Source organism: Ictalurus furcatus, chromosome 20 (genome assembly GCF_023375685.1).
Source record: "Ictalurus furcatus strain D&B chromosome 20, Billie_1.0, whole genome shotgun sequence".
NCBI classification, from domain to species: domain Eukaryota; kingdom Metazoa; phylum Chordata; class Actinopteri; order Siluriformes; family Ictaluridae; genus Ictalurus; species Ictalurus furcatus.
The window spans coordinates 8502001-8513925 of NC_071274.1; the positions used below are offsets into that span (position 1 = coordinate 8502001).

Below are 11925 nucleotides of genomic sequence, written 5' to 3' on the forward strand. Positions count from 1 at the left end.
AATATTGAGCAGTTGCACCCCCAGGAAATAGTTAAAAGTAATAAAAACATGTTGCATCGATAACAATATTAGGGGTGTAGCAATCTGAAACTAGCCCAAAACCTATTGTGGATTAAAATGGCAGTCATATGTTTCTTTTTTCCTACATCTTTGTGTCGAAAAATTTGTGGTTAACACCCACTGTGATAAGTTTCAAAGCTAGCAAGATTCATGCATAAAAGCCGTACTGACGTCAGTCTCAAGGGCTCAAAAGTCATACAGATGTCTGTGTTTTTGAATCCTGCATTCTCTACTTCCTGAATGTGAACTTTCTGATCGCTGTGGCGATTTCATTAACCCACATTGATTCGGCTGGAAAAATGCTGCCTTAAAGCTACAGACAGACAGAGACAGCGAGACAATGTGTGTGTGTGTTATTAGCATCAGCTTTTATGCTAGCGTATTGGCTTGTGTGTAGTCTGTCCTGATTCAAGATAGAGGCCTTTTTTTTCAGAGGAGGGACTGAGGAGGGAGTGTGTGCTTGATTTAGTTTAAATGTATTTTAAACCTCATGTAACATAAGTGCTATTTCATGGTGAATATCCTACTCTATTATGCAGTCTATTGAATTTAATGCCGGATACGCAGACATATCAAACCAACAGCCATGCACCTGCAACTCTAGACAATATATATTATTTCACACCACTTTTGACTGTGTAATAGTTTGCATGAATATTTGAAATTGGTGGAAATGCAGGGCGGTTCTGAAAAGGTTCTCTGGTTCCTTGATTAACCACCAGCACCTTGTCATTGGAGATGGAGTGAGAGAGACTTCAACACATCCCAAACAAAGAAAGAAATAAACCCCGTTATACAGAGATATGATACACACATGGCCCCCATTCTGTATAGATATTAAACACAGCTACACACACACAGTTGACTCCGACCTCTAAAGGGCTGAGTGAAGGACTAAAAGCATTTGGGTTTGGTGTATTTGAACTCTTTGTGAATACGAGCCGAGCCACAGTCCTATCACTGGCTTCGGACCTTTCAATAGTGTCACAGGTTAAATCTCAGTTGCCTGACAACATAATTGCACAAGTAGGTAAAGGTCAAAGAAGAATTTGTGTGCAATGTGTGTCTCTGGCTCACATTCAAATAAAGGCTTAAATGTTTAACCTCGGTGTCTAGGAGACCAAAACTAATCTCACTAAAGGAAGAGTTTACTGAAAAAGAAAAAAGAAACCGCATTTTTATACTTATCTCAGATGTTACTGAACAGCAAGGACATGTGTCATTTGCTCCTTTATTTCTGTACTGGAGCTAAGATAATTTAGCTAACAATTAATGCTAATGCTTGTTATGCTGTTATGCTGATTTACCCAAATATATGCTTGAATCTTCACTTACTTGCATCAAATGACTTTATTATGCTATGTAATAGCATGTTTAAGATGTGCAGTTTTGTCTGTAATTACACAGCTATGTTTTGAGTGGATGTATATTATCATCTGCATAACTTAGCTTAACTTTGTGAAACTACAGTGCTGTGAAAAAGTGAACATTCTACTCTTCTATTGTTATAATACAGTGTTGTTTGTGTATATCTCATACTAAATTGTTTTAGATCTTGAAACGAAATACACCATAAAAAAGGCAACCTGAATAAACACACAATACAGGGTTTTTTTGTTTTTTTTTTCATTGAAACAAAAAGAAAGTTATCCCACACCTATTACCCATGTGAAAAACTAATTGCCCCATTAAACTTAAAATCTGGTTGTGCCATCTTTAGCAGCAATAACTGCAGATAAGTCTTTCACTTAGTTCTAGGACTAGGACTTACTCCTATGCTTTGGATCATTGTCTTACTGCATAATCTAGTTGCACTTGAGTTTGAATTTACAGACTGAAAACCAGACATTCTCCTTTAGGATTTTCTGGTACAGAGCAGAATTCATGTTTCCCTCAATTATTGCAAGTTGCCCAGGCCCTGAAGCAGCAAAGCATCCCCACAACATCACACTTCCACCACCATGCTTGACTGTAGGTATGATGTTCTTTTTCTAGAATTCTATGTATGGTTTACACCAGTGGAAACAGGGCTCTTGTCTTCCAAACAGTTCCACTTTCAACTCATCAGTCCACAGAACATTCTCCCAAAAGATTTGAGGATCATCAAGGTGTGTTTTGGCAAAATTCAGATGACCCTTAATCCTCTTCTGGGTTAGCAGTGGACTTCCATAGATTCCATTTTTGCCCAGTGTCTTTCTGATAGTGGAGTCATGAACAGTGACCTTTATTGATGCAAGAGAGGCCTGTAGGACCTTTGATGTTGTCCTTGGGTCTTTTGTGAGTTCCTGGATGAGTGGTTGCTGTGCTCTTGGAGGAATTTTGGAAGGTCGGCCATTTCTTGGAAGGTTCACTACTGTGCTGAGTTTTTCCATTTGGAGATAATGGCTCTCACTGTGGTTCTTTGGAGTCCCAGAGCCTTTGAAATAGTTTTGTAACCCTTCTCAGACTAATGTATTTCAATCACCTTCTTCCTCATCATTTCTGGAATTTCTTTAAACTTTGCCATAGTGTGTTACTGGGTAAGACCTTTTAACCAACTTCATTCTGTTGAAAAAGTTTTATTTAAGTGTTGATTTGATTGAACAGGGTTTGCAGTAATCATGCCTGGTTGTGTCTAGTCCAGCTGAACCCCATTATGAATGCAGTTTCACAGGGAATTAGTAACTACATGGGAAAAAAAATATGGAAACGTCCATGTTTTTGCCCACTTTGTAGCTCAAATGCACAGAATTTGAAAATTACATCAGTCTGAGCATTCTTGGATGCTGTCAGTTTGTCCTACAGTCATCTGGTTCATTACAATGAATTTGAAAATGATCCTCATTAATGAATCAGTATTTTCTTATTAATTTGTATATTTATACATTTAATATAATTAATATAATCCAGTATTCTTCAATATATTCAGCTGCATTTGCTACAATATTTAGGTCATTTTGTAATGGGTTTCAAAACAAAAACATTAAATTCAGTTTTTTTTTTATTTTATAACCTGTAAAATATAGGTAACATTTTTTTCACCAATATACCAAGGGGATGCAAACTTTTAAGCTCAACTTTGTAAACTTTTAGCAGTCCTTCCAGGATTTTATGATTGCAGAAATTAATGCAAAATCAAGCAAACTTGATATCAAGCAATGTTGCAATTTTTCAAAATTACCTCAGATCTTCAGCACATCTGGGCAACATCACAATACACATTCAGCCAAAGCTCTCTTCCATTTATGTGCGTTGAACATGAGTACAGAAAAAAGGTTTCATTTATCAACAAACATCACTGTGAAAGAGCGTGCAATACTATTTCTTATAACAGTTTGTGTGTGTGTGTGTGTGTGTGTGTGTGTGAGATAGCGGGGAGAGTGGTGCAGGTAAGACGGAGAGTACCAAGGTGATTCTGCGGTTCTTGTCTTTAATGAGTCAGCAGAGCCTCGAACTTTCCGCAAGACACACAACATCTCACGTGGAGGAGGCTCTCCTGGAGAGCAGGTACACACACACACAAACACACACACAAACACAACAATACAACAAAGCATATGATTATATATTTACCCATGAACTAAATCATGTACTTTAACAATTTCTTCTTCCCTCTGTATTATGCTGTGTGTGTGTGTGTGTGTGTGTGTGTGTGTGTGTGTGTGTGCTTCAGTCCTATAATGGAGGCATTTGGAAATGCTAAGACGGTATATAATAATAACTCCAGCCGCTTTGGGAAGTTCATCCAGCTTCACTTTAGCCAGCGGGGAAACATTCAGGGAGGAAAGATTGTGGACTGTATCCTGTATTGTGCTGAATATGATCCTCCTGAAAGACCAGTGTTTCCTCTGTTTCCTCTAATGCTGTGTGTGTGTGTGTGTGTGTGTGTGCGAGAGAGAGAGAGAGAGAGAGAGAGAAACAAAGAGAGAGATAGAGAGAGAGTATATGCTTGACAGACTGCATTTGAAAGAGCAAAATGTTTTCACTGTCTATTGATTTTCCTTGACCGTCTTTTCCTATAAAGACTTATTAGAGAAGGTGAGCATGCAATTAAATGTTTTATTTCATATGGCTATTTGTGTATATATATATATATATATATATATATATATATATATATATATATATATATATATATATATATACACACATATATATATATATACACATATATATAAATTCTTCAACCCCCATTGCAAATCAGGCTTATTGTCAAAATTTACAGACTTTCAGCTGTTTGCAATGAACAAATCAAACAAAAGCAATTAATATAGTTCAACACAACGAATCCTTCAAGTGGTTTCCCCAAATTCAACTGAAAATGCTTATGATATAATGATTTCTCCAGTTTCAAAATTATTCAACCCCTTTATGGCAAGCATCTTTAGTACTTAATAGAGCACCCTTTTGCTGTTATGACCTGCTGCAAATGAGTTGCATAGTCAGACACCAGCTTCTGGCAGCGTTCCTGAGGAATCTTATCCCATTCCTCATGAGCAATGGCCTCCAGTTCAGTAATATTCTTGGGTTTGCGGGCTGCAAACGCCTTCTTCAAATCCCACCAGAGATTATCTATGGTCAGGTGACTTTGATGGCCCTGTAGAATCTTCCAGGACTTCTTCTGCAACCAAGCCTTGGTGGAATTTGAGGTATGCTTGGGATCATTGTCCTGTTGGAAGGTCCAATGACACCCAAGCTTCAGCTTCCTCACAGACAGCATGATGTTCTCTCCTAGGATTTCCTGATACTTCAATGAATCCATCTTGCCTTCCTCACGCTGCAGGTTTCCTCTGCCAGAGGATGCAAAGCAGCCCCAGAGCATCACTGAGCCACCACCATGCTTGACTGTGGACGGAGTGTTCTATCTTCGTTCTTCTTCCTCCAGACATACCGCTGATCCATCGTGCCGAAAAGTTCCAGTTTTGTTTCATCGCTCCACAGAACAGAATCCCAAAACTTCTGTGGTTTATTTATATGATCTTGAGCCGACTTTTCTTGTGCTTTTGGGTCAGTAGTGGTGCACGTCTTGAAGTTCTGGCATTGAAACCTTCTTCGTTTAGCACACGCCTTACTGTGTTCACTGAAACCTCAGTGCCTTTTGCCACCAAGTCTTGCTGCAGGTCTTTTGCAGTCACTGCGAGGGTTTTTTACAAACTGCCTTCTCAGAAATCAGGTTGCAGCCATTGATAGCTTCCTTTTTCTGCCTCGTCCAATTATTCAATATTTTTTCTACCCCTAGCCAGCTCAGGGATTTCATGTGTTCTAGCTTAAGCACACCTGGTGCAACTAATGAAGCCTTTGATTAGTTATATCAGGTATGCTTGAGACAACACCTGTTTTGCATATTTGTGCTGTTGTGAGGGATTCTATTCAGGGGGTTGGATAACTTTGAAACTGGAGAAATCATTATAAGTTACATTTTCAATTGTATTTGGGGAAACCACTTGAAGGATTCGTTGTGTTGAACTATATCAATTGCTTTTGTTTGATTTGTTCATTGCAAACAGCTGAAAGTCTGTAAATTTGACAATGAACCTGATGTTCAATGGGGGGTGATTAATTTTGATTGTGTGTGTGTGTGTGTGTGTGTATATATATATATATATATATATATATATATATATATATATATATATATATATAATGTGTGTGTGTGTGTATATATAATATAATACACACACACACACACACACACACACACACACACACATACCGTGCTCATATTATTTGTATTCTGGGAAACATGTACATATCTTATGTCACTTCACTAAAGTAAAAAAAATAAGAAGCAAGTGTGACAGTGAAAGTCTCCAGAAGAACTGTGACTGGTTCTGCAAGATGCTCAATAAAATTTACCAGTTCATTTCCTTATAAAACTGCACTAATTGTACCAGAGACTATTATTTTTTATTATTTTATTCCATTTTGTCACACCAAATATTGACTTTGTTTCATTTACTACTGTTTACTGCTCTTTATGGTATTTTTTAAAAAATGTAGAAACATTTAATTACATTATTTCATAATTTCAGCATTTCTTTGTATGTGCCTAAAACTTTTGAACAGTACTGTACGATATGTACTATACTGAACTATATACAGTGCATCCGGAAAGTATTCACAGCGCTTCACTTTATCCACATTTTATTATGTTACAGCCTTATTTCAAAATGGATTAAATTCATTATTTTCCTCAAGATTCTACAAACAGTACCCCATAATGACAACATGAAAGAAGTTTGTTCTGTACATGTGCTTTTTTTGTTTTTTATTTTTAATAAATTTGCAAAGATTTCAAACAAACTTCTTTCACGTTGTCATTATGGGGTATTGTTTGTAGAATTTTGAGGCAAATAATGAATTTAATCCATTTTGGAATAAGGCTGTAACATAACAAAATGTGGAAAAAGTGAAATGCTGTGAATACTTTCCGGATGCACTGTGTGTGTGTGTGTGTGTGTGTGTGTGTGTATATATATATATATATATATATATATATATATATATATATATATATATATATATATATATATATATACACATACATACATATATATGTATATGTATATATATATGTATATGTATATATATAGGGTGATTTAAACCTTTGAACAGAATTATTGGTGTAAATTATTTTGTTAAAAGATCTTTTTTGTTCATTTAGTACTTCAGAAGCCACATAAGATATTTACATGTTTCTCAGAAGACAAAATATGAGCATATATATATATAATATGCACACACTATTTAAAAGATGTTGTATAGTATATAATTTAATAATTTAATCTCCTCTCACTCTGTCAGAATCGTGTTGTGCGTCAGAATCCCGGCGAGAGGAACTACCACATATTCTATGCTTTACTGGCAGGAACCAGTGCAGAACAGAGGGGTCAGTATGGCTGAAACACAACACAACATCTCAGTCTTTTTGTCTCGACCTCCTCTTCAGTCCTTTTGTCTGTTTTAAACAAATCGATCTTATTCTCTCTCTCTTTCTCTCTCTCTCTCTCCTCTCTCTCTCTTCAGAGGAGTTTTCTCTGCTGCCCGCTGAGAGTTTTTATTACCTGAATCAGTCTGGCTGTGTGAGGGATCACACCATCAATGACACACACATGTTTCATGAAGTTCTGGTAAGACACACAAATTAAAAATAAAAAATAAAAAATACACTTAGAACTAGAGGAGGGAGAAATATGCCAAATGCCATATCAAATTTGTGTTCACGATACACCATATGTATCTTAATAGTTTGTTCGATTGTGATTTTGCTAACGAAGCAGCAATCAATCAATAAAGCCAACATTTCATTTTTTTAGTGAAGAAAAGGAGGAAAGAATTAAACACAATCTACAAAAGCAGATTTTAATGTCCACTTGTACAGAGAATAATAAAAAGCACTGATGCTGGACACAGATAGCTGTATCATGATGTTAATACATTGCATTGTTAACATAAAACTGTCATCTTTCTAAGCAAAATAAATCGCAAGCAGCACATATCATACTTTTATTATAAATTTGAAGTTTATTTTTATTTCATTACCCACAGTAATGTTTTCTTAGGGCTGATGTTTAAGTTACTTGGGATGCACATCAAAATCTGGCATGTTCATGCAAGAAACATTTATTTATTGCATTTCATTTTATTATCACGTGTTTAGCCGAATAAATTAGGAAATGCATTCAAATATGTAAATGTTTTGAAAATAATTAGTGAAATTATTAATGGTGAAACTTGTTTCAATAAGCATAATTAACACACACAAGCTGTCATTCACATCATGTATCAAACAACAGCGCTGTATTATTTGGTCATTTCCCACACACTAGTTAACTCTCCCCTATCAGGAGACAGATAGCAGTTTGGGAGGGTAAGGAATAAACACACACTTCCTCTGAGACATGTGAAGACATGGTGCGGCACAGGGCAGTGTATCCGCCCTCTTCTGCATACAGGAGCTTACAAGTGCCCACGAATGTCTGGAGTCGCTGTGGTTACATTTACATTTACATGTACGGCATTTGGCAGTCACCCTTATCCAGAGCGACTTACAGAAGTGTTTTGAAGTCTCTACCAATAAATGCATCCCGATACTGGTTCACTAGGTCACAGAGTAAGAATACCATCAGTATTAAAACTCTGTTGGGAGGTAAAATAGAAAGAAAATACAGTTTGTTTTGTTTTTTTGTTTGTTTGTTTTTAATATGAAAAGTGCTAATTTAAGTACTTTAGGAAGAGTTAGGTCTGTAGATATGGTTTGAAGACCACTAGCGACTCAGCTGTTCAGACATCTATGAAAAGTTCATTCCACCACTTAGGTGCCAGAACAGAGATGAGTCTTGATGCATGTCTTCCCTGTACCCTGAGAGATGGTGGCACTAGTCTAGCAGTGCTAGGGGTTCGGAGGGAGCGTGGGGCAGTCTGGGGTGTGGTAAGTGATTTGAGGTCAGTGGGTGCTGGTCCATTTTTGGCTTTGTAGCCAAGTATCAGAGTTTTAAATCTGATCCGGGCAGCTACAGGAAGCCAGTGGAGGGAGCGTAGCACTGGGGTGGTGTGGGAGAACTTAGGAAGGTTGAAAACAAGTCGAGCAGCTGCATTCCGGATCAGTTGCAGAGGTCAAATGGAGCGCAGAGAAAGACCTGTCAGGAGTGAGTTGCAGTAGTAGAGTGGTTAACAGGGGAGTATGTCATCCCTTACAGCACAGCCAGTTTTGCTGTCTTGGCTGCTGGTCATTGAGAGCTGTGGCATCATCAGGATTTGAATGAGTGATCTCCCGACAATTTTCTCAATGCACGCTACATTTTTCTCTGGATGATAGGGCTAATACTTTTCTATTGTGCCACTCAGGAGCCCCATGACATTATTTTTAATGTGTGTGTGTGTGTGTGTAGAATGCCTTGCGGACCATGCACTTTGGGGAGGAGAGTATCTGTGAGGTTTTGAGGCTTTTAGCTGGAATTCTGCACCTCGGCAATATCGAATTCGCCACGGCCGGAGGAGCTCAAGTCTCCTCCAAAGCAGGTTTGGATACACACACTTCTCCCATCTTTCCTGTTTCTTAGATTTTACTTTCATGAATATCTATTTTTTAACTCTCTACTCTCTGTTCATTAGCGAGGTCTTTTTAGAGCACCTTCTTGCCCTCTTTTTCTCTCTGTCCCTCATTCTCTCACTCTGTGTTTCTCCGTTCATCAGTCTTCTTTGTAAAATCTCAAATCTACAATCCTAATAATAAGAAGAATCTTTTTTATTTTTGTTTATACTTTCAGTCATTATGAATCATTTCATTCAAATCAAATAATAAAAACATAACATACTGTTAACAAAATAACTCCAAATTCACTAGGCTAAACAAATCTATTTTTAATATTGATTTAAGCATTGTGTTTGTGTGTATTGTGTGTGTGTGTGTGTGTGTGTGTGTGTGTGTGTGTGTGTGTGTGTGTGTGTAGCTCTCAGCAGTGCAGCGGAACTGTTGGGTTTGGACTGCACACAGTTGGCAGAAGTTCTGACACACAGATCCATGATCCTCCGAGGAGAAGAGATCAGCACTCCACTTACTGTAGAACAGGTGACACACACATGTGCACTCACAAACACACACACACACACACACACACACATATACACACTTCTAGCACTGATCTAACTGATCACAAACATACACAGGCTGCATTGTCCTTCATATCCACTTGGTGCTTCTAATGGTGATTTATTACAAGAGGAACATTTTCATGAGATTCACACAAATTCTCCTGAGGTTTTGTTGATAGTGACACTGTGGAATTTGCTCTGTGTGTGTTTGTATGTATGTGTGTGTGTGTGTGTGCGCACACTCTAGGCTGTTGATTCCCGGGACTCTATGGCTATGGCCCTCTACTCTCAGTGCTTCACCTGGATCATCCACAAACTCAACAAGCGTATCCATGGCAACGACGACTTCAAGTCCATCGGCATTCTGGACATTTTTGGCTTTGAAAACTTTGAGGTGCCAATCAATGTTCTGATTTCGTTGTATAGAATGACGTAATATATAGTGAATTCATAAATTGTTATGATGATCAGTACTGAAATTTTCATAACTTCGATAACTGGTAAAAAGGGGTCAGAGACAGGAAGCAGACTGGTGCATGACGCTGTGTCTTTCTTTCAGGTGAATCGATTTGAGCAGTTCAACATTAACTACGCCAATGAGAAGCTGCAGGAGTATTTCAATAAGCATATCTTCTCTCTGGAGCAGCTGGAGTACAACAGGTGTGTGTATTCCATGTGTGTTCGTGTGTGTGTGTGTGTGTGTGTGTGTGTGGCCATCTTCAGTCGCCTTGATTCGGTCTTGCCACTGGATCATGGTGGTCACTGGAAAGTGAGAGTGAGGCCGATGCTGCGCAAGTCTTCCTCACTATAATCCAATTCAAGCGCAAGTCGAGTCCCAGTTTGTGTTCTCCATAATGGAGGTGGAAATGGAAACTTCGGTCTTCGTCGAAATCGACAGATGAACTCCTGTGTATGTGTGTGTGTGTGTGTGTGTGTGTGTGCATGTGTCTGTGTCTTTACATATGATACACATTTCCTTTATCAGATAAAATACTTACCGTAGCTTTTGAAAATGATAGTGGGATTTGATATATGTCTGATGAAAAGAATATTCTTTTGTGTTTCACAAGCTTAAAAGCATAAATGAAGATAAATAAATATGGAACATGTTAATTTTGTACCAGATATTTTAGGGTGTTTTCCGACCCATAGACCAGTGCTTCGTTCTGAAATGGGGATTTAAATTGTTATAATGTTGCGTTTTCTCCTCGGCTCGGTTCGCTTTCACAAGGCAGCATTTCCAAGCGTAGTCACACGTGAGTAAACTGTCCTCTCATTGGTCAGAGTGCGGCATTTTATGTTCCGAGGTTCCTATTGGTCACCATCAAGATGGATAGACAGCACCTCTGCGAGCCTATTGTGGCTTTCTTTTTAGCTGTAGTTACTATAATTATTCAGTTTGAGTGGGAATCGATGTTTCATGTTTCAGGCAAATTTGTCTTTTTCATCTCCAGAACTCCCAGTCCTGTGCAGTGAATCTTTTTTTAGCCATTGTGCAGCACTTTTCCACAGAGCAATTAAGGGCATCTCCTTGAGACGCTCGCTAAACACCTTGTTTGTGTGTTTTTATGCATTTTTGAAAGGTGTTCAGAAATATTGTCAAACCAAATACCAGTGAGACATTTTACCTCGTCTTTGGTCCAAGTTACATTCAGGATTCATGTTGTGAGCCATTAGCAAATCAAACACGCTTTTAACGTAACACATCATGCATTGCTATACAGGTTGCTTCGTTGGTCCATTGGGTCAGATTGCTTTCTCAGCACAAGCGAACCGCTCCAGAGTTCGTTTGCAGTTGTTTGGTTGTTTTGGTGCAGATCAGATCGTGATTGCCGTGTTCATATATGTCAATTATTCAATAAAATTGACTAGCTTTAATACTTACTGTCTCAGCTTTAAACATTTCGACTGAAGACCGTACATTCATACAGTCCACTCCGTGGGAACCCACAACGATTCTTACACAAAGCCAAGTGCGTATTTTTATGAAGCTGTTTTTACACACTTCATTGAACATAATTGATGTTTTAGTCCAAGAAAAATAACTGTGTGTGTTTAGCAGGCTGGTGGTAGTAGATATTTATTGACTGTGTATCTTTAAAAAGACAGTCACACTCGTTGTAATTTGTAACATAGAAAGAAGGCATTGATTTGATTAGCTAGCAGATTGTTTTCATATATTACCGCACTAAATTGGCTTTACTAGGCTTCAGAATCTAAAGCCAGAAACGCTGCTGGCTTTAGAACTTCATAAAAGGCTTGATTGATTGATTGATTTATTTATTATATAAG

The 11925-nt window shown here is 38.0% G+C and overlaps 1 protein-coding gene across 1 annotated transcript in view; it reads left to right on the forward strand.

Moving 5' to 3' along the window:
* The window catches only part of myo10 (myosin X), a 79228-nt gene that overhangs the window by 37871 nt on the left and 29432 nt on the right, over positions 1-11925 (forward strand). Inside the window, exons 5-13 of the mRNA XM_053651220.1 lie at positions 3412-3546; positions 3713-3837; positions 4064-4077; positions 6844-6928; positions 7066-7169; positions 8931-9060; positions 9492-9610; positions 9881-10027; positions 10193-10293. Of these exons, the coding sequence (XP_053507195.1) occupies positions 3412-3546; positions 3713-3837; positions 4064-4077; positions 6844-6928; positions 7066-7169; positions 8931-9060; positions 9492-9610; positions 9881-10027; positions 10193-10293 (960 nt within the window). The remainder of the gene's footprint in view (positions 1-3411; positions 3547-3712; positions 3838-4063; positions 4078-6843; positions 6929-7065; positions 7170-8930; positions 9061-9491; positions 9611-9880; positions 10028-10192; positions 10294-11925) is intronic.